Genomic DNA, 22,655 nt, shown 5'->3' on the forward strand with positions numbered 1-22,655 from the left:
CTAATACTCCATCCGTTCACTTTTACTTGTCCACTATTGACTTTACACATACTTTAAGAAATAATGAATAAAATATATAATTTACCATGATACTCATATTAATTGATGTATAATCTTAATGAATTTGAAATATAATTTGGAATAAGTAATTAATGCTAAGGTTAAAATAAAATAAAAATTATTTTTTTCCATAAAGTGACCAAAATAAACGGAGGGACATAATAGAATGTAAGAATTGTATATTTGTAATATTAACCAAGATTGCAAAAATGTCCAATTTCAAGAATCATCTAGTGACACGTGTGAAGTAGATGTATATTCTAGAACAAATTTTATACACAAAAGCAATATAGACAGACAGAAGGAGCGAGAGTGTCGTCCTCGTCCAAGTCTTAACTCTCAGATTCTCTTTCTTTCTTTCTCTTTCAATTTCGGTTTCTGCAAAAAATTAAATAAAAAACGATTACTTCTTCCAAACAGAAAAGAAAACAAGCAAAGAATAGCACATAACCAAACCAACTTGCAACAAACAATATTCTCAATTATAAAGGCTGACCTTTTTTGTTTTCCTTTTGAGAAATCTTCCTTTTGTTGAAAGGTAAGTCAAAACTAGTCCTTCTTCTTATTCTTCTTCTTTTGTTTATCAGTTATGTTGCGAATTGAATCTGTTTTTTATATTTTTTTTTTATATCTGATTAGTTTGAATCGTTGCATTATTCTTTCTATCAAGTCTTAGTTTTGCTGCCTCTGTGTGTGTGTTTTTTTTGGCCCTGTAATCTATTTTCTGTATTCTGGCGTTTAATGTAGAGAAAGATGTTTTTTGTGGAATGTTTTATATTTGAAAAAAGAAAATTTGGATACTTTTTCTAGTGTTTGATTAGGTATAAAGTAGGTTGACATATGAGAATCCTACAAGGTGTAGAACAGGGAATGAAGATAGTTATTTCGTGAAATTTTGCTGCCATGTGACCGGGAGGTCACGGGTTCCAGCAGTGAAAATATCCTCTGGCGGAAATGCAGGGTAAGACTGCATACAATAGTTCATACAATAGTGAATAGACCTTGTGGTCCGGCCCTTCCGTGGACCCCGCACATAACGCTTAGTGCACTAGACTGTTTTTTTTAAGCAGTAAACATTGGCAGTTATGTATGGATATTGATTGAAGTAACTGATAGAGGAAAATGATTCTGTAACCTAATCTATGTAGCCAGGTGCACAAAGCATTTTGCATTCACATAGAGTCCGGGGAAGGGGCAGCCCAAGGGGTGTGATGTAAACATACTACCCTAATGCAAGCATTAGTGGCTGCTTCCACGGCTCGTGACCTATAGGCCATACGAAGACAACTTTACCGTTCCAAGGTTCCCCTTCTGATTCTGTAACCTATAATGCTATGAAATCGAAAATTTTACGAGAACCTATTTCTGGTAAAGTCTTGTAATTTGATCATGTTTCCCTTATGCTTGTGATTCAGAATTACTGCATCGAGTAGAAATTACAACTGATATACATGATTCCATGAAAAAGCTTTTGGTTAAGAAAAGGGGTCTCAACAAGATAGTCCAAAAGCAACTCGTATGATCAAACTGTATTAATTGTATCTTACTAGAGCCAACTGGATAGACATAATTTCCTTTTATTACATACTGATTCCTCAAAGTGTGTTACTGGAACTCTCGAAATCTCAACTATATATGTTGAAGGCTAAGACTACGGCTGAAATGTGGTCTAGTGTCTATATCGGGTTTAAACTCATGCAATGTTTTGAGTTTCTAGTCAAAGTAGAGAAGTTTATAAGTTAAAACTGCTTATGGTGTAAATTCTTCTGCTACGGCAAACATTTCTTGTCTTTGTTGGACTGCTTGCCATGTGAGACCGCCTACGTTATGCCTAGTTGCCAATTCTGACTGTACAATTTTGCTTTACGTCTGAAGCTGATAAATAGCATATTCTTGAGATTGATGTAGTTTATATTTAATATTTCCTCTTACAATTTTCAGGAGAAATATAGTACGGACAAAAGTCGAAGTAAGCTTACATAAACTTTTTAGGGGGAAGGGAAAGCCGGTATTCTTTCTTCTGCAGCAACTTTAATGGAAATCAACGCTTACCAAACTCGCGCTGAGCTTCTTCTTCGAAGCTACATGCTTTCAGATTCTTTCGTTGTCTACTCTTCTATTATTGGTGGCATTTTCGCATGTAAAATGGTATGATTAGTCCCTCTTTGTATCTTAACTTCTAATTGAGTAGTATTTCGCATTTCTGCGCTTGAATTTAATGTGTAATCATGTTTACTGTGCTCAATCCTCTTGAGAAAATGCATACTTCATTGTTCTGTATTACTAACATTTCTTAAATATCCGGTTGTTTCAGGTATATGATCTTAGCCAGATATTCTCCTCTATTTACTTTAAGGGCTATGCTGGCCTCTCAAAATCCCAACAAGTTGAGTGGAATAACCGGTAATTAATCATCCTTTTCTCCTCATTTTTACTATTCTTTGTCATGGTCAAGTAAATATAAGCTTCACTTATGGTGTAGGTCCATATCTACGGTCCATGCTATTTTCATTACAACCATGTCACTGTACTTGTCATTCTGGTCAGATCTTTTCTCTGATGATCAGCTCTCTGGCCTTGTCACTATGCGGAGTTCCACTTTATCAACCGTTGTATTGGGGGTGAGTGCTTTATTATCCACTCATGTTCTTGTTTACCTATCACTACTGGTAAAAAGAGGGATTGTGCTATAAAAATGGGTGACTGATTGGTACTAATTTGTTGGTAGAAAATAAGGAATATATTATCACATTAGTGTATTTAACTTTAGTTAATAGGCCTTTTTGAGCATCACTGAGCTTTGATGTTAGTTAAAGTTATCTGTTCATACTTCTGTTACATTGCTGAAATTTCTAATCGTTCTAGGGAGTGGTCTTTTCAAGAATTTGCATTAAACGGAACTCTTACATATTTGGTTATCACTTTACATGGTTTCTTTCACAAGTAGGTGGTGAAAAGTTTAAAGAGGTGATTTTGGGGGCGTCTGAATTCATCACGATAAAGCTCCTTTTGCTAGGTTCCTTTAACCACACCCATTATTGTGCATTCACCTTTAGAACCTAGAGTTGTTCGTTGTACAATTATCTGGATCACAAATGTCCAGCTGGGGTTCCTTGAATCCCCTCCCTTGTTTGTTCTTCTCATCTAATTATTTTTTTTTAGGGGCTGAGGCACTTTAGCCACAGAGGAGGATCCACGTGGAGAGGTATTTAAAACATAACGTCATTTAGCCCCTAAAACCTGTTAAAATGAAAATGGTCATTGTTAGGAGAGGCATGGGGCACGTGCACCCATGCTCCCCTCCTTAGGTTGTGTATCACAGGGATATTTTTCGGATAAAGTACTTAGTTTTCCACGTGGGAACCCATGGTCAAAAGAGCATTTGATATAGTGGTAGCTTTGTGCACCATTGACCCCTAGGTCTAGTGTTGGAATCCCACTTTCCTATCTTCCATCTCTCAACCATTTTTCTATTTCTTTTTCTATTTCTTTTTTTCGTTCTTTTCTTTTCTGTTCTGTTAAATTCCATGCCCTATCTTTCTTTTCTTTTCTTTTTTTCCATGCATTCTTCTGTTTTTGGGTTCACCCTTTGATATATCCTTGAATTAAATTTTCATTTTTATTGAATTCTTTTCTGTGTTTTCTTTATTCTCTTTTTTAGTTAAATCATTGAGTTTCAAAAACTATAAAAAAATGAAAATTAAATCATTTTGAATCTTTTCAATTTCAAGCTTCCTTTTTTTTTTTTTTTCATTTACCACTCTCTTTTTGATTAGTTAATAATAATGCTATTATTGATAGTTCTCCAAGGTAAGTTTTAGAGAACCAAATCAAACGGTGGTCGGATAGTGGTGCACCCATCCTCCTGAAATCCTGGATCCGCCTCTGTTTAGCCGGTGAAAGTAATTCTTCCTCGTGTTTTTCTGTATTTTCTGGTCATATTACTTCTTTAGTGTCATCACATTTCTTCCATTTATAACTTAGCTCCAGGTTCGTTTATTATCTCACATCAAAATCACCCAGAACTCGTGGTTCAAATCAGCATGTTACTTGTTTTTCCATTCGGTGATTTTACATACAAAGAAAAGAGAAAAGATTAGTTAGTTGGTCAAAGAATTAAGAAAAGTAGAAAACCATGAGCATTAATGACTTGAATCTTTGACCACATACTTCCTTCCTTTATTTCAAAAGTTGCAAATAGTGGAAAATTGCTATGCGTACTCTGAGGGACAACATACATGTCATACTCTTTTGCTAGTGATAGCTGCTATGTTGTCTCTGTTGGATGAATAATAACTGCACTAATATTAATGTATTCTGATCATGAATGGGATTCTTATGATTGTTGAGTTGCCCAATTAGATGTTAGCAGGGGCGGTAGCAGTTTCTCTGAGGCAGTAACGGTCTAATCATGAAATCATACCAATGGAACTATGTTATTCTTTGGAACTGGACACTGACATCTTTGGTTCTCGTGTGAGACACATAATAGCTTCAGACAGAACATTTAGGTCAGGTGTGACTGATGCCATAGAGTTTTTCAAAGATGCAATTCATCAGAGAATGTCAATCTTGAAATTAGTATTTGTGAGATGGTTAATCCTTGAGCCGAAGGTCTATCGGAAACAGCCTCTCTACCTTCAAGGTAGGGGTAAGCTCTGCGTACACACTACCCTCCCCAGACCTCACTTGTGGGATTACACTGGGTTTGTTGTTGTTGTTGTTGAGATGGTTAATCCTCTCTCTGTTTTTTATATGTTCTGGTAGCTTTTAAAATGTAATGTCCTTATACTTAATTCATTTTCATTTCCATTTACGTGTTTCTCTTTCAGCACTTGTTTCTTTTGTAATCAGTTTTAATTTTTTCTTCGTAGGTTTCTTTGGGATATTTTCTTTCTGATCTCGCGATGATCTTTTGGTATTATCCTTCTTTAGGTGGATTTGAGTATGTAAGTACCTTCTGTTTTCCTTCAGTTTAATCTAGACTTGCATTTCCTTTGACTTGAAAAAAATATGAACAACCTTTGTTTGGTGATTGATATATTCCTCATGCTTGTGCAGGTGGTTCATCACCTTCTTTCTATGGTGGCGGTAACATATGCAATGTTGACTGGTGAGGGGCAGCTTTATGTGTACATGGTTTTAGTTTCTGAGGCAACTACACCTGGGATCAACTTAAGATGGTACTAATAGAAATATCAAAAACCGACTTGCTTCTTTACAAATTATTTTTCCCCATATTCGATTTTCTTGACCAATCTTTTATGTCTGCAAAGGTATCTTGATGTAGCTGGATTGAAAAAGTCTAAAGCATACCTCCTAAATGGTTTCATGATGGTGTTTGCTTGGCTGGTACGTAAAGTATTTTCCTTCTTCTTTCTGTAACGACCGATTAAAACTTTTTGTCTGAGTTTTTGTTTTCTTTCGCTACTGTCTTTTATTACATACTAAATCATGGATCTTTATTGCAGGTTGCCAGAATATTGTTATTCATATACTTGTTCTACCACGTCTACCTCCACTACGATCAGGTATATTCTAAATTAGTGACGAGATTCTAATGTTTCACTAACAACGTTGCAACACCTGCAATTTTTTGATTCGCTAGTTTTCTCTATTTCGTTTTCAAATGATCTTAGTTATCCAAGTTTGAAGTGATTGACTAAAGAGCCATACAATCGAAATTCTGCTGAAAAACAAAATGTCTTTAAGTCTGCAGTTAATCGTTTTCTTTTTCCGGATTAAACAGGTTAAGCAGATGCATTCATTTGGGATTTTACTGATATCTGTTGTGCCATCGGTTATTGGTGTGATGAACTTGCTTTGGTTTTGGAAGATTGTGAAAGGACTTAAGAAGACTTTAGCAAAGAGGCACTGAAGTTTGGACCAATTTCCATGATAATACATCAAATGACTTTTTCAAAAACATGTACATTTCAACCCTGGGAAAAAGTAGCTTAGCAAGATCTGGGGTTTACATGAGGAAAAAATATTTACTCAACTAGTTTCTTTCTGTACATAACAATTGGATACAGCAAGACTTGACTTGCTGTTCCATCGGTAAAAAGGTCAACAAAAAATATTTTCTTTTGTCTTTTGTCTTTCTATTGTTTGTTTGTTTGTTTGTTTGTTCTCCTAGGAAAACGAAGTAAAAATTAGAGAGAGGAGGAGAGTTTAATTTGTGATTATTGAATTGATTTTTAGGGAGAGGAAAGAAATGGAAGCGCAATAAAAAACTTAAGTGTCGTTAAAAGAGATGAAAGGTTTTTTGATAAATCGTTGGTAAATGGCAATGCCATTCCAAAAGAAAGAAAAAAAGGAAAGAAAAAGCCTCATGCTTATTAACATACAAATATTTCGTTAAAATTAATATTATACTTGAGGATTGTGACCTGTTGGCTAATGAAGTACGACGAGAATCATGAGGTCATACGCAAATTCTAGTGGAGGCAAAAAATATTAAGTGATTTGTCCTTGTTTATCCAAGTTTTGGTGGATAAATTATCATATAAGTACCCATGTTGGTGCATGGTAATAGATACTCGATGAAATAGTTAAGGTGCGGCAATATCAGCTATTTCGGTAAAAAAATCTTTCACAAATTCTGTACATACACCAAACACAATTTTCTGGATTTCCGTGTTCAATATCAGAGGAAAAAATAAAGAAATTCTGAGCTTTCTGAACACAATCTTTATTCTCAAAAATTGAAGATATACTGATAAATAACTCCCTCATCAAAGTGTAGAAAAGGAAGGACCAAATGATAAGAATTAAATAATCCACTAGAATTTCTTTGTTCATTCGTACAAAAACTACTGGGCGCCTAGACCTAGATACAAAGGCCAGTATTATTGCTATACCACAATGTAGTATAAAATAAGACATAGTAATAGCTAGGGGACTACTCTATAGTCTATATTAGCATAATTAACAATAGAAACATGAGGAAATAGATAAATCTAGATTAATGTGAGAACTATCCTTAATAGACTGGGAATTTTGATAATCATTCAAAGGCCAAAAATTGATCTCCCGTTCACATTCACCATCTGCTTGTGGAAACTCAGAGATTTCACCTTCTTCTTCCTTCGTCATTCCACTACTTAAACTTCCTTGTGCTTCCTGCAAATTAATCACACAAATTAAGAAAATGAAATTAAAACAATTAGTACTTTGATAAAGCTAGCTACCTTCCGAAGTAATAACACGATTAGTGTGATTGATATTCACTTTATATTTTGCTAAAGTCATTAAAATATTTTTCCTAATAAAAAAGTCATTTAACTTTGTCTAAATATCATAAAAAAAAGTCAGTAGGAGAAAACAAAAGAGATATTTTCTATGATATTCAGGCAAAATAAAATGACCTTTCCGTTAAAAAAGATTCTAATGACTTTTTGAACACTTTAAGCAAAGTTGAGTGATATTTTTATTACACAAAATAGTCAAGTGACTTTCATCGATATTTCGGCAAACGTGAGTGACTTTTTTAACAAACAATAGTTTAACGAATTTTAGTAGGATAAAAGAAAAGTTGAGTGACCATGTGAAATTTCCAACGTAATAACATCAATAATATTTTATTTAGTTTAGAGGAAATGAAATAATTCAGGAGTTAAAGAAACCCATCAGACCTGGTAGTCATAGCAATGTACATTTTCAGCAATTTGGTCACTGTATCCATTTACTCCTGCTTTATAAGATAATTGAGTTCCAGCTTCTATTTGCCTGCAATGTGTAATGAAAAGCTAGCCATTAGTCACATGAGATGATGATATATATATTCCAATTCCCAGATCCCACACTATGAGAATATTTGTTGTATATATATATATATATATATATATATATATATATATATATATATATATATATATATATAATGAAGAATACTATAAATAGAAATGCTTCCCTTTTGACTTTAATCTAATAGTAATCCTTTTTAAATAATAACTTGTTATGGTTTAATTATTTAGAGATAACTAAAACTGCCTTACATCCTGATCATTAGGACATGTCGGAGCAATGTTTGAAGAACAAATTATAGCGTTATTATCTTCACTATGTCTACAGTTGCTAAAACTAAACTAAAACCTACCTATTTCAGGAAAAAAAAGGGGGGTTAATTTGGCCAGTTACATGTAAACTCGAGTTATATTACTAAAAACAATTAAAACTGAGTAGCAAAAAGTGGCCAATTTAATCACGAGCCACCAAAATATATACTATAGTTTTTAAAGTTATCCCAAAACTAAAAGACAGATCGATGTAAAGTTTCTTTTTATTTGTCTTATCTTCTTCTTTTCACCCCCTTTAGTTTCTTTACAAAAAAGTGACGATTGGGTAGAAATAGCCACTCAAAGTCTTATGGAATTATTTACACTGAGTTGATTAACTAGCTGGGATTTTATTCATAACCAAAAGTCATGGTGTTTTGGTAAGCTAATCATGCACTAATTAATGCATTGGAATCCAGGTCTTTCTTTCTGCAGTCAAGTAAAGGGAATTAAAATTCATACTTTAAAAAGAATGAGAAACAGCATCAAACTCTGAAGTGTACTAGTTAGTGAAGTTAGATTCCGTATGGGTAAAATTAAACTTCAAGATTGTGAAACATATTTGTAATTTAAGAAAGAGTTATAGTAATGATTAAACTAGGTTGATAATAATTTTAAAAAAACAAATACAATGAACCAGGAAGATAATATGGAAGTGTTAAACTGAGTGAGGATGTTAAAATATTGTTAGTAACTGCCAAGAATTGAGGTGGGGCGGATCCGATGCCTCTATATATCCTTACCTGGAGGTTTAAGGCTCGAATTTTTGGAACGGATAATTAAATTCTGATAGGGAGCGCTTTCTATTAAATGAGCCTTGTGTACGGGTAAAATCGGGGGTAACGTCTACCTCGATTTCTTGATGAAAGAACGAGAGGGGAACACAGATTTACGAGATTGTCATCGGGGCCAAAGACTCGTCGAGACCCAGGAAGGATGAACGATATATCAAATATCGGGTGCGGTAAAATGAGACACCCTAGACCGAGTATGACTTCTAGACCTCGGGAGACGCGATGGACGGTTATGCACGACTGATACGGGGCCGCAATACTCGCCCTCAACTGGATATTATGGGGCGAATCTCGCTCGGTGTCGATTATGGATCAACAATTACCTGGAAATGAAGATTTTTACTTTTTCTAAACTTGTACTAGGACTGAAACTCTTCTACTATATAATTTTTTTTTTCTTTATTCTAACACATTGTAACACGATATTTAAGATAATAAAAGTATATTTTTACCTTCTAGCTAATGTGAAGAATTTTGCTCACTTGTTCTGTTATTCATTCATGTCTGGGCTCGAACTGAGGGTCTTATTGAAGACGAGGTTATTGTTCAATCTAATTTAGGCTTAGCCATAACTTTGCAATTGGTTTGATCATTTATTTCGTTTTTAATTCATTTATCTGATATTCTCAACCATTCGTATACAATTAAACTACATATCCTTAAAATCACGTACAAATTTAATTGTTATCTAATTTTAGGGTAAACAAGCCTCACGCATTAAGAATTCAAATTAATCAAAACTCTAATACAGATACGGAACACTAAATAAAAAACTAAAACAATAATGTTTGTTAAAAATGTGGAGATAGTGACTTACTGATCAGGGGAAGACGACCTAACAATATTGATGCTGGCTCGCTCCTTTAAGTTTCTGTACATCTGAATTTTCAGAAATTCAATCAAATCAAAACAATGAGAAATTGAATAAAGCTTTAATTAAAAGACACTATATTCGTGGAATGGGAAAACAAATTTAAGATATAAAAAAAAAGGTTACATAAAGTGAAAGTATAACAAAAAGAAAACCTAAATTTTAAGCCCCCCAAAAAGAATACAAATTCAAAATAATTACTCAAGGGAAGTTATAATTGGTTACGTTAATAACTTTTTCGCTTATACTTTTTTTAAAAAATAAATTGCAACTCCTTTCAATTAAACAGGTGAAATTAAAAAATAGCCAGATTTACAAGTGGTAATTGAAAAATAGCCACAGTTTCAAAAGTAATCGAAATTTAGCCACTTTTCATGTAAAGATAAATCTGAACGAAAACACTGTTCAAAATCCTGAAAATATTCCAGCATAATATACAGGAGTTCTAGCATAATATACTGGAAGTTCATACACAGGTGCTCCAATCTCCAGTATATTATGCTGGAACTTTCCATGTGCTGGAGTTCCAGCATAATATGCTAGACATTCATATACAGGTGCGTCAATCTCCAGTATATTATGCTGGAATTTTTCGTGTTGCAACAAAATAGTGGTACAAACGCTGGTTGTTTTTCAATTATCAATCCGAAAACTGGCTAGCCCGTGCTATTTGGCTCGATAGAGTTTTAATAGAAAAGGAAAGCAAAATAAATATTCTGGTAAAAGAATGCTCATCAGTAAACTGGATTTCAAGCTTTTGAATAATTATCTTTCAATAATTTTAAAACTTTTAGGGCTAGCTAGCATGCTTCATACCTAACCTAGACACTTGTCTAATAAAAATATCATATGCCAATTTCTGTAATTAATAAATAAAAAGAACACACAAGAACTGTTACATTTTATAACCGATCTAATCAGTTGTTAATAAACTATCTTTTACTACCAAAAAAAAACATACGATTAGGTCTAGCTTCAATATGCATATGATTTTTACTGAAGTTTGTTGTGTTTGTAATATCATTATAATTAGGGTGTTATTTTTTGACTTGCAGAGCTAGAGTTTAAGTTATGAGTTTAGTCGAACCGGTAATTTTGATCCAAATAATATATTTATCTTAAAAAATCTATTTAATATGTATATATTATTAATATAGAATTATTTCATAAGCTTTAAATTATGGCTCCATTTTGAACCATAGGTCACCAACAATTAATTGAGAAAGAATTTAAATTAAAGCTTTGGATTATTCAGTAACCTGATATGTTGTTAATTATTTTGCACATTAAATTAAAGGAGTAAAAGATAAATAACTATGCATTCTTAAGTCTACACCAAGTTCTTTCATCCGTCTCTATGCCTCGCTAAATATGGAAATACCTACGCCAAACTGGTAGATATTAAATAAAAATGAGAGAAATATTGCGTTTGGATCATGTTCAATTAAAAAAAAAAAGGAAAAAAAAAAAGACAAATGGTAGTAAGTCTTTTGTTTTTCGAAATAAACATACTAGAGTATTAAGAAGAAGAAAAAACTTGCGCGTCATTAAATTTCTCTTTTCTTTATAACTTGGATTGCTTAAAAAGTCATGATTTGTATACTGGAAAATTCTGGTTCCAAGAAAATTAAAAGGACAGAAAATTCCATTTAATAAATTTTAAAATTGATACTAATATAACAAAAAAAAACCATATAGAATATGCTAGGGTATATAGTACCTGGAGATGGCTTTTAACATGAGAAATCTTCAATCCCTTTACAGCCATCATCTGTTGAATTCTCTTTGGAGTTGCTTCTGTCAAATTAAAAACCAACGAATTTTACTAATATATCATCAATTCATCATTATTAATTAATGACGACTATATATCCCATGTTTCTTTTCCATATACCCTAATGTGATTCTTGCTCTTCATAAGAGTCCTGTGGCGGATGTAGGATTTTTATCAACGGGATTCAACATCAACTATATATATACATAAAAAAAAGGAATTGAACTAATAGACGGTGTGGTTTTCGGGAGAAGAGGGTTTGGATGAACCCGTTCGACCCCCTCACCACCCCCCCAAAACCAACAAACACACCCACCCCTAAAACATTTAGGACCAGGGCGAAGCCACACTTTGGTTAGGGTGGTCAATTGACTATCCTTTGTTGAAAAATTACACAATGTATATAGGTAAAATATTAGGTTTTCGAGGTATATAACATATATTATTGAAAACCCTTTATCGGATTTCAAGTTTGAACACCCTTAAGAAAATTCCTGCTTCACTACTGTCTACGACTTTCACCCTTTCTTAGCACTTCATATATAAAGCCAAGACATCAAAATAATGAATTAGCTAGAAAGTGATCAAAAGGAGAACAAAAATGGATCAAGAAATAAACAACTAAACAGCTGCAATATTAGAGGTAACCAAAAAAATAAAATAAAAAAAGTCATTTTTCTGTAGTTGGAAATTACTTACTGTCACTTCCTCCAAGATGTTCAACAGCTTCAATGAAAAGTTGATGAAGCTCAGGCGTCCATCTCAAACGAGGAACTGAAGATTTCTTGTACTGTCTAACCCTTGATATTTTCTGAGAAGAACTGTTTTTCATTATTGAGAATTCCATCATCAAACATAAATGGATTGGCCTAACTTGGATTATATATATTTATAGAGATATATATATAAGTGGTTCCAACCAAAAAAAGAAAGAATAGAATTACGGCTAAGAGAGTCTGATTTATGGACTTTTCTTAGTATGTGTGGACTTTTGGGTAACATCCTTTCATTCCTTGCCATTTCCTTTTCATGGCAGAGCAGTAGCCTACGCAGAATTTTTTGGATAAGCGATGTCAATATTTGAAAAAGATAAGTGAATGAATAAATTACTATAATGACAAGCAATGTCATTTTGATATTTATACCTAATAATTTTATTTTGTGTACTATGTACCTATTTTTAATAAAAAATTTAACAAAGCGGTATCACGTGATATCACTTGTTGCAAGGTAATATCCGCCCCATGTTACCAGAAGCAAATTCATAATTTAAATTTTATGATTTTGAAATTATTGTAAGTATTATATCTTATCTAACTTACCGGGCTCAAAATATAATATTTATAATAATATATTGAGCTTTATAATATATATACACAGAGTTTAAACCAATACTATTGAATTCAAATGAACACTAGACTGCACCCCTTCACCCAAAAAAATAAAAATTAAAGAATAAAAAGAAAAAGAAATGACCAAAACCATAAAAAATTTAAATATGGTAGTAGTCTAGTAGAAGCTAAAGTTCTGTATGGGAAACAAATTTTCTTTCTGAAGAGACTTCTGCACACGGTAATTTAATGATTAAAGACTTTTGATATATATATATACTTTATTTTCGTATACGTAACACGGAAACTGCATTGAATCCTAATGCATTACTCCTTCTGTTCCAGTTTATACGTGAACCTATTTCCTTTTTGGTCCGTTCCAAAAAGAATGAACCATTTTTAAATTTGGTAACAATTTAGCTTAAAGTTACAACTTTACCCTTAATGAGAAGCTTTTATAACCACACAAATACTCTGGGCCCCATTTGGACTTGTTTAGGACCACAAATTCCAAAAGTCTTCATTTTTTACTTAAACTCCGTGCCCAGTCAAACAGGTTCACATAAATTGAAACGGAGGGAGTATTAATTTCTATTGGCCCTTAATCCACAAACTTAAGACTTAAGAAATATCATAAATACTTGAAATTTTCAATTCAATCTCATAAATGCGTTTTTGCTTTCAATTATGACAGAGCCGAAGCATTAAGTTTTGATCGTTTGTCGTTACTAGGAAAAAACCGCATGTCTCTTTTGAGTGTTAGAAAAGAAATTGTACAGTAGTAGAAATGATTAATGAAGAATTAATATCCTTAATGGAACATGTAGTTCAATCATTAATTACGTATTACAATATTGCCTGAAGCCAGAAAGAGTGAAGTTATTACCTAAGGATTTAACTCATATTCATTTACAATAATTTCTTTCATTTACGGCGTCGAGTATTTTAATATGTCATAGCAGATAATATGACTTAGAAGGTTTCGGTTCGAGCCGTGAAAACAACCTCTTGCAGAAATACATAGTAAGGTTGCGTACAATAGATTCTTGTGGTCCGAATCTTTATTGAATCCCACGCATAGCAAAAGCTCAGTACACCGGATTGTCTTATGAACTATTAACAAAATGCAATTATCTTAAATTATCTAATAGTGTAAAAAATATTTTACACTCACTGTATAGAAATTAAATTTATAATCTAATAGGAATAGTTATGATGATAATGAACACAATGATTACAGACAGACCGGGAACCTAGATTATTGATGTCACCTTATTTTTGGTGTTCATAATATTCGTGTAAAGAGCTCCAAAATGGGTACGTGCAACGCAGTGTGTACGATGACCTCACCCTTATTTTGGAGGATCAGAAATACCGTTTTCGATAGACCATCAACTCAAGAAGATGAAAATAAAAATATATAGTAAATCAGTAACAACAACGAAAACTAGAAAAAAAATACCAGCTATGTAAGAACCAAAAATAAAAGGAAAGCAATACAATAAGCAGTTACAATAGCACGGTACGACAGACACGATGAACTAATATGGACACAAACAGGAGCCGCTAGCCGTCCATAACAAAATACTACTATGAGACTACACTCCTACCTCCTAACCTGCAATCCTATTACTCAACCTTCATAATCTTTTATCAAGGATCATGTTATCGGCATAACCAAAAAAATTAAAATAGAAGAACCTTACAAAGTTGAAAGGTATGAACCAAGAAAAGGAAGTTTTGTTTTGTCTTTTAATATAAGTACTCATATATATTCTCCTGTCAATAAAAGACGGTGCCTACTTTTGGACCCCATCTGCTTAATTATATTGGTCCTGATCTTATATTATATATGCCGTGTTCAACACAATAATTCTTTGCCAAATTCAACGTGCATGAAAACAGTAGAAAAGAATAGAAGGTGAACCAAATTTCGTGAAAGCTACTGCTTTGGAATTAAATTAAAAGGGGAAGCTCACCATCATGTGCTCTATAAATGAAAATTTCCAAAACATTCTGCTTCCCATTTTAAGAAAATTTCCTTAAAAGTGAAAGAAAGTTTAATTACGTTTAAGTTATTAAATTTTTCAAGTCGTACCTTATAATTAAGCTTAAGAATTAGTCACTGGTTTTGGTGATTTAATTAATTTTATTTATTATTTTTTTTTGCTTTTGGTGATTTAATGTTTGCAAGAAAAGAAGTGGCAGGTAGGTTGATAAAGAAGGGAATGTTTACATCGGGCTCGCCTAATGCAGTTTACATCTCCTATATAGTTTGCGAGCTATTGCACAGTGAGCATATTACTCAATGCTCACCCTAAAGATAGCAACTGCGAGTTTCCTTAGGAATTTCCCCCAAAAAAGGAAATATTTTGATGAATACGTAAAACTTCGTCTCACATTAACTCATTAAGTATATAAGAATTGTTATTAAAATATTTTGTAAAAGTGTAATTTATTTAATTAATATGGGTTCGTGTTATATGTTCAGAGGAATACAATTTGTGTGTCTTTAAATTATTCATTAGATACATGTTATCTTGTGTCGATACAAATATTGGTGTAACTTTGTCCACTAGCCAAGGCTTATATTATAGTTTGGATTAAAATAAAAAATGGTAACGAGACCCTAATTAATTTCTTAGCTGTATCGTGTATTATTGATCTTTCAGAAAGAGTGTATAGATTTAAAATATTGCAAAAAGTCCAAAAAGAAGAAAGTTGTGATTGGGTTATGCTACGAGTGTGAAAGTGTCTTTATGCTTAAATATACCCTCCTACCTATTTTCAAACCAATTTTCAAAAATGAACTTACGTAGAAACTCCATGCACGTAACCCGAAGAAATGTGCAAAAGAAGAAAAAAAAAAATAGAAAACAACAAAAAACCAAATGCATTTTCCGCAATAAACAATTGAGGAATATTTCACTCCTAGAAAATTATATCATGTAATTTATATAAGCAAGATTTCATAATGAGTTTGGGGGGGGGGGGGGGGGATCAAGCTTCACCACTGCGTGCTTTTTCTATCCAAAAAAGGGTAACTTTTTCATTCCATTTTATTTAATAACCTTTGTTCTTGTTTTTTTTTTCCTTAAAAATAGGACCACGACCAAAAAAGGGAAGATTTTGAGAATGTTTTATTGTTCCTACGTATGTATAAACTTGGTTAGAATTCTTGGAGCCTAACAAAATAAAATCGTTCCATTATTCAACTGTGGATCCCATTGAAGTCATTTTTTTTTGGTAAGAAATGCATTCGGATTAGTCGGGTCCCAAAGTGGTATGGAACACAGTACAAAAAACAAAAACAATATACCATCTTTGACCAAATTAATTTGCTTGATAAAAACTATATATACGTAGCAATTAAGAATTTGTTGAATAAGTTTCCTTGTAGTTCTTCGATTTCGAAAGCAAAATTTGTCGAAAAGAATAATCAATAATGAAAACTTGAAAGGCCCATATCCCTAAATACAGCAAAATGCGGCGCACATTTAAAATGTTTATCGTCCATGAGTCTAAAATGTTTAGTTTTGTGTCATTGTTTTTGTAGGTTTGAGGATCCTTTTGGTTCATTCCTATTGTCTAACATGGACGTGTTCTCTGAAGGACAAAGCTGAATGAGTACATGATAAAAGAATCCATCAAATATAAATTTTAGATTCAATTCTTGAAATCATAAAAACTTCAGCTAAAATTTAAACCTAAGACCACGTATTCTCAATCCACACCACTCATTATTTACTATTATTAGATAAGTCGTCGAATTGGTGGAATAAATAACTAAAAAAAAGTACATCGTCGACTTTAATTTCAACCACTTTCTCATCCTAAATTTTTCCACTTGGATCAATCATTTGACATTTGAAGACCTTTATACTATCTTTTGAAAATGAAGCCCAAATAATTTTGTCTGTTTGGCATTTCTGCGCGTGGCTTTTGAATCAATTAATATGCTTCTTTCTTCAAGAAGAATAATTTAGGTTAATGGAAATCGACCGAAGAAAGTCAAAAAATGTAAAAAAGAAACATAGTAATTAGCAAATAAGGTAATAATTGATTTAATTTAATTAGGAAACATGTCATTTTTTAGAATTGAACATTTCAACTTTCAACTCTTTACTCATTGGAGGTGAGAAAGAAACAGAACAAAGAAAAGAAGAAATGTAGTTTGTAATTCTTGCAGAGAAATCTTTTTAGATAATTCACCACTAATTATGTTTGGGAATTTTTCGTTCCTATACTATATAGGAAACTATATTACGAAAAATGTCCATAATTTACAAATTACCCGCCCTACTAATAGATTTTCTACAAAATATAAACAACTCATTAAAAACAGAATCCTATTAGTTGTACAATTCCTTTAATAGGCGCGCGAATGTTGGGATATTCTTCCAGATTTTATCAAACGCAAATCTTGCTATTAAATTTCGCCCGTTTCTCTCCAAAATTCACTACTCTATTTTTACGGCAATACTCTGTTTCACTGGTTTTTCTGATTTCACAATTCAAAAGCGACTAAATTAGCTACAATTCTTCTGTAACAATCGCAATTATGTCGAAAATCCCAATTATGCTTCAATTGAATGGGAATTGGGATAACTATGGGAGATATAAAGACTTTCAGGTCGATGAAATTGTAGTCGGCGATGATGCGAGTTATAGCCTATTGAATTCTACAATAGCAGAGCATCTAATGATAGATACATTCGAAAAAATAATAGAAATCAAATAGATTGTCAATGAACATTGTCTTCCAATGGAAATTAGGAACGATATGGGTGTTCGTGTATACATGGAGACGGAAAAGGAAAACAAAAGCTTAGGAATATATCCACGATGTATAACAGTACGTGATTTCAATTTGGAATTGAGTGTCACCAATTCAAACACAATTGCCGGTTTGTTCTGTTACATTACTATCGAGTTTTGGTTGTATATTACTTATCTACAAATTATTTACAATATTTCTATAAAAAAAATTACATGTCAAAGTCTATATATATATTAGTATTGAATTTCATTCTATCTAAAATATTTCTACAATAAAACTACATATCATTTGTAGCTCAATATGAAATACAAAATTTCAATATTTTTACAAATTAACTACAAAATATCTACAAAAAAAATAGTTCATAACAGTATTTAGCTTTATTTTACTGCATGTTCATCTGGAACACTGAAGTTAATTGATATTCCAACATCTCCGGCGATAGTGGAATATGAAAGTATAATAATAACAGAAAGTACACCAAGTGTTATTGAAGTAGGCCAAGAATACCAAGACAAGCAAACAATTGCAAGTGCAATGAAGCACTATTCTGTCATGAACAAGTTCCAATTTAGGGTGAAAAGATCTAGTGCTAGAAGGTAGGAACATATGAATGGTCAAAAATCATTTTTTTTATTTGTAGTTTATTTGTAAATTTTTACTTCTTCAGTTTTTTTGTGATATTGCTTAACAAAATTGTAGATAGTTTGTAGTTGTTTTGTATATAAATTATTGAATATGATCTTTTATGCTACAACAATTTTTTTTTATCTACATTTTTTATACCAATGTTTGAATTATTTTTATTTTATAGCTACTGGCTGGTATGTGTTGGTAAAAATTGTACATGGCACTTCAAGGCAACTAGCATAAATGATTCTGCAATGTTCAAGATTAGAAAATTCAACAGCTTACACACATGCTCTTTGATGGACAATACATTCATACAACGCAAACCTACTGCCATGGTAGTTGGTAGCATGGTTATTCCAAAATATGCTGATCCTAAGACAATTTACACACCAAAAGACATACAAACTGATATGTTGTCTGAACACGGCGTGAACTTAACATACATGCAAGCTTGGAGAGCAAAGGAAAAGGTTTTGGACTTTTGAGAGGTCATCCTGCTGACTCCTACAACAAATTGCCTAGTTATTTATATATTCTGGAGAAGACTTATCCGGGGTCTATAATTAAATTGAAGAAGACGGACGATGACTGCTTCTTGTATGTATTTGTTGCGATTTGTACGTCAATCAGTGGTTGAGAATATTGTAGGCCAGTTGTAGTAGTTGATGGGACCTTCTTAAAGTCAGCATACAGGGGAATAATGCCAACAGCTATTATAATAGATGCAACATGTATTGTAAATTTATTGTAGATATATTGTAGCTTGTCTGTTTATTGTAGTACTTGTAAATTTATTGTAGAAATATTGTAGCTTGTCTGTTTATTGTAGTACTTGTAAATTTATTGTAGATATATTATTAAAAAGTTGTAGTTTGTATGTATATGTTTTCCTCTGCATTTTTCTTGCAGTCAATTAATTGCTTTTTGCCACATAATGTAGGTACCATATTACCATTGGCATATGTTGTTGTTGATTCAGAAAATGATGCATCATGGAAGTGGTTTTTTGAGAAACTCAAACATGCATATGGTGAAAGACCAAATATGTGTGTTGTTTCGGATCAGAATGAGAGTATCTTGAAGGCAACATCTATTGTTTATTCTGGCATGCTACATTATTCTTGCATGCGGCATATTTGGACAAATATAAGGGCAAAGTTCAAGAAGGGTCATCTAAAGTTAAGCGAATTATACTTTGCCACGGCACGATCATACACGCTTGATGAATTTAATGAAAGGATGTCAAAGATTGAAGAGTTTGACCCGCGTGTTCTAGCATACTTATACAATATTGGCTATCATAGATGGTCTCGAGTACATGCTACGGTGAACAGAACTTGGACTATGACATCAAACATTGCAGAGTCGTTGAATGTTGTAACAAAAGATGCAAGAGAGCTGCCGATAGTAGAACTATTAGAATATATGAGGACTCTTCTTAAACGTTGGACTAATGAAAAGTTATTGAAAGCAAATGGTACATTTACATACCTTGGAATTAAATTCAACAAAGAGTTGGATGACAATAGAACATTGTCGCACAAGCTTAAAGTAAGATCTGACCATTTATTGCATCAAAATAAAATATCAAAAGTCAATGTAGATAATTTGTAGATATTTTGTATTTAACCGTATATGAATTGTTTTTTGTTTGTAATGTAATTGTAGGTGAGGACTTCAACAGATTACATCCATACAGTACTAGATGGTGTGAGACGCTATATTGTTTATCTTGAAAATAAGAGATGTAGTTGTGGGCAATTCCAGCTTGATGAACTTCCTTGTCCACATGCTTTGGCTGCTTTAAGGCACAGAGATGAGTCTTATGAACAATATTGTTCTCCTTATTACACAAGGGAGAGCCTCTTGCGTACTTATGAAATACCAGTAAATCCCCTACTTGATGAAAGCAAATGAAATATGCCACAACATATAACTGAAGAAGTTGTAAATCCACCTTCAGGTGGAAAAAGACAGTCAGGAAGACCTCAAAAACAAAGATACAAAACATATGATGAAGTAAATCAAAGAAGTACAAGGTTTTATGTGGCAACTGCGGAGTAGAAGGGTATAACAAAAGATCTTGCAAGAATTCTCACAAAAAGAAATAAAATTTTATGTAGTAAACTGATTTTTTCATAAAAATTGTTGATGAATTCAAGAGAATTATATTTTATGTGTAATAGTTGAGGCACCTTCAACTCTTAATGCAGTTAGTTTGAAATTATTTTGTTTAATTAGTATTCTGTATTGAGTTAATACTTTCATAGCTTGATTGGTTTGTGAATGATTTCTATATATATAAAACACAATTGTTTTATTATCTCTAGCACCCATCGATAGTTGTTAATGATCCCTACAATTTATCTACAAAAAAACTACAAAATAACTACATAATCTGGAGTTGACAGAGTAACTATATAATAATTAAGTTGAAAAGGAGTTAACCAGTAACAATAATTAGATCAAGTACTGTTTACTTTCAACAAGTGAATATAAAAACAATAGAATGTTTCCCCATTGATCGAACTACTATACTGGATAAAATAAAAAAACAAAAGGTAAAATAATTGTAGCACAAATCTGCTACAATTAAACTTCAACAATCTTGTTCATAAACTTGTCTACTATTTTTCTACAAAACTAGTTGCAACTAAACAATTTAACTACATGTTCCATACAAAAAATTGTAACTAATTCTTCTTCCTCAGGACTTGTATTTTCTCGTTCACAACTGGTGCACCTTTTTTCCTTGCTAATCTGTCAGTAACCTCACTTTCACTAATTGCACGATTCTCTTGCTTCTTCCTAGCATAGACCCACAGTAGCACTCCATAGCGTCTACGATGTTGATCAATATCAGAAAGGTCATTCGCAGGAACTACTAGGTCTCTAATGCTGACATACTCTGCAAAGGCAGCAACATATACACCACAGTCGCTGCAAAAATAAATGTGTCAATATTTAGCAAACAATGAACAAAAAAATGTTAAATAGATAGAAAGAAATAAGATTTTTCATACAGTGATCCTTCTTTTTGATGGGGTATCTCTCCGACGATCCACTGAATGTCAATAGGGTCGGTAACAACTTTTTCAATGTATGCCTTTGTGTTCTTAAAGTTGATGTCTGAACGCTTGCCATAAAAACCGGTGCATGACATGTAAAGGGGGATCATAACAGAAAACTTGGTGACTACAGATTCAACAATAGTGTGATTATGTGAAGAGACCATAAAATCATACACATAAAGAACCTTATCGGCAATGTCAAAAATAACCAACAACCAACGAAATTTTTCTACAATGTTGACGGGCATGATCACATAATCAAATTGATCCCATGCAACATTTGCGAGTAATTTGTACCCCAACATGTATTCTGCTACGACGTCCTGGGGTTTGACAACAACAAACTTCTTTTCTTGAGGAGAATTGATGAACTTATTATAAATTTGTTCAATTCTAGTCTTGAACATACAATCAATGGTAATAAACCTTATCTTGTTGTGGGGGCCATACTTTCCTCTTTTCCTCAAGTAGTACATTATAACATCAATGTGCTGCAACAAAAATAGATTGCATTTAATTTATTCCTTTTGGTAATTATCTACAAAATAACTACAATTACATTTTGTTTTAAATCGGTATTATAAATTATCTACAGAATATCCACAGAAAAAATACAATTTTATTTGTTTTTAATCATTATTACAAATTATCTACGATATATATACAAACTAAGTACAATTCCGTTCGATATTAGGCATTAATACAAATTATCTACAAAACATCTACAATATACCTACAATTCAGTTTGTTGGTAAGCATTTATACATAATATCTTGAATATATCTACACAATAACTACATATACTGGAGATGGCACTATAACAGTGTTATAGATACAAATAAAAAAAATTCAACAAAATAACTACATATTTTTTAGTATGAGTTTATCGAGTGGTTGAGGACTTATCCGGGGTGTGCCATATTATAGAACCACTCCTTTTTATCAATCTTTTCCACTCCAAGATCAAACCATGGCTTAATTTGGTTATCCTTTATAAAATATAGAACCTTCCTCCTATTTAAACAAATAGAAATTAAAATAAATTTGTTGAATGAAGTAGATATCTAAAAGATGAATATTGGAATCAAAGGGTCAAATTGTGAAAAGTAACCTTTTTGAAGCTGTGTCGGTACCAAAGTATAACCACTTGTTGAATTCTTCCAACAAATCAGGATCAACATCTTGACCAATAACACTAGTAAATGGGTGCTTCAGGTGATAAATTGGAGGTCCAACCAAAGTGCTACCACCAGAACTGTATAAAGGGAGAAATGGTGATCA

The 22,655-nt window shown here is 32.6% G+C and overlaps 3 protein-coding genes across 3 annotated transcripts; 2 read left to right on the plus strand and 1 right to left on the minus strand.

Moving 5' to 3' along the window:
* Nucleotides 1–372: 372 nt before the first annotated feature.
* Nucleotides 373–6,150, plus strand: LOC104233523 (uncharacterized). The gene is made up of 9 exons (XM_009786925.2): nucleotides 373–598; nucleotides 2,002–2,208; nucleotides 2,375–2,463; nucleotides 2,543–2,681; nucleotides 4,935–5,009; nucleotides 5,122–5,243; nucleotides 5,337–5,412; nucleotides 5,532–5,591; nucleotides 5,810–6,150. Exons 2-9 carry the CDS (start codon nucleotides 2,095–2,097, stop codon nucleotides 5,936–5,938), a joined length of 804 nt encoding a protein of 267 aa, XP_009785227.1. The 5' UTR covers nucleotides 373–598; nucleotides 2,002–2,094; the 3' UTR covers nucleotides 5,939–6,150.
* Nucleotides 6,151–6,817: 667 nt separating this feature from the next.
* On the minus strand, nucleotides 6,818–12,480 carry LOC104233524 (transcription repressor KAN1-like). Its single transcript, XM_009786926.2, has 5 exons — nucleotides 12,259–12,480; nucleotides 11,506–11,582; nucleotides 9,732–9,793; nucleotides 7,698–7,791; nucleotides 6,818–7,185 (listed from the first exon to the last, which is right to left on the minus strand). Exons 1-5 carry the CDS (start codon nucleotides 12,407–12,409, stop codon nucleotides 6,991–6,993), a joined length of 579 nt encoding a protein of 192 aa, XP_009785228.1. The 5' UTR covers nucleotides 12,410–12,480; the 3' UTR covers nucleotides 6,818–6,990.
* A 5,193-nt stretch (nucleotides 12,481–17,673) lies between these two features.
* Nucleotides 17,674–20,220, plus strand: LOC104233525 (uncharacterized). The gene is made up of 5 exons (XM_009786927.2): nucleotides 17,674–17,745; nucleotides 18,085–18,269; nucleotides 18,485–18,773; nucleotides 19,213–19,854; nucleotides 19,972–20,220. The coding sequence occupies exons 1-5, from the start codon at nucleotides 17,674–17,676 to the stop codon at nucleotides 20,218–20,220; spliced, it is 1,437 nt and encodes a 478-aa protein (XP_009785229.2).
* The last annotated feature ends 2,435 nt before the right edge of the window (nucleotides 20,221–22,655 follow it).

This window comes from Nicotiana sylvestris, chromosome 7, assembly GCF_000393655.2.
Source record: "Nicotiana sylvestris chromosome 7, ASM39365v2, whole genome shotgun sequence".
In the NCBI taxonomy this organism is placed as follows: domain Eukaryota; kingdom Viridiplantae; phylum Streptophyta; class Magnoliopsida; order Solanales; family Solanaceae; genus Nicotiana; species Nicotiana sylvestris.

Bases quoted from the DNA above. Each gene is read 5' to 3' on its own strand.
- LOC104233523 (XM_009786925.2), top strand. From the start codon at position 2,095: ATGGAAATCAACGCTTACCAAACTCGCGCTGAGCTTCTTCTTCGAAGC. The intron at 2,682-4,934 runs GTGAGTGCTTTA...TTTTCTTCGTAG, and splicing joins TATCAACCGTTGTATTGGGG to GTTTCTTTGGGATATTTTCT. The intron at 5,010-5,121 runs GTAAGTACCTTC...ATGCTTGTGCAG, and splicing joins CTTTAGGTGGATTTGAGTAT to GTGGTTCATCACCTTCTTTC.
- LOC104233524 (XM_009786926.2), bottom strand. From the start codon at position 12,409: ATGATGGAATTCTCAATAATGAAAAACAGTTCTTCTCAGAAAATATCA. The intron at 11,583-12,258 runs GTAAGTAATTTC...TTAATTTGACAG, and splicing joins ACATCTTGGAGGAAGTGACA to AAGCAACTCCAAAGAGAATT. The intron at 9,794-11,505 runs GTACTATATACC...CTGAAAATTCAG, and splicing joins ATGTTAAAAGCCATCTCCAG to ATGTACAGAAACTTAAAGGA.
- LOC104233525 (XM_009786927.2), top strand. From the start codon at position 17,674: ATGGGTGTTCGTGTATACATGGAGACGGAAAAGGAAAACAAAAGCTTA. The intron at 18,270-18,484 runs GTAGGAACATAT...TTTATTTTATAG, and splicing joins AAAAGATCTAGTGCTAGAAG to CTACTGGCTGGTATGTGTTG. The intron at 18,774-19,212 runs GTTTTGGACTTT...TTTTTCTTGCAG, and splicing joins CTTGGAGAGCAAAGGAAAAG to TCAATTAATTGCTTTTTGCC.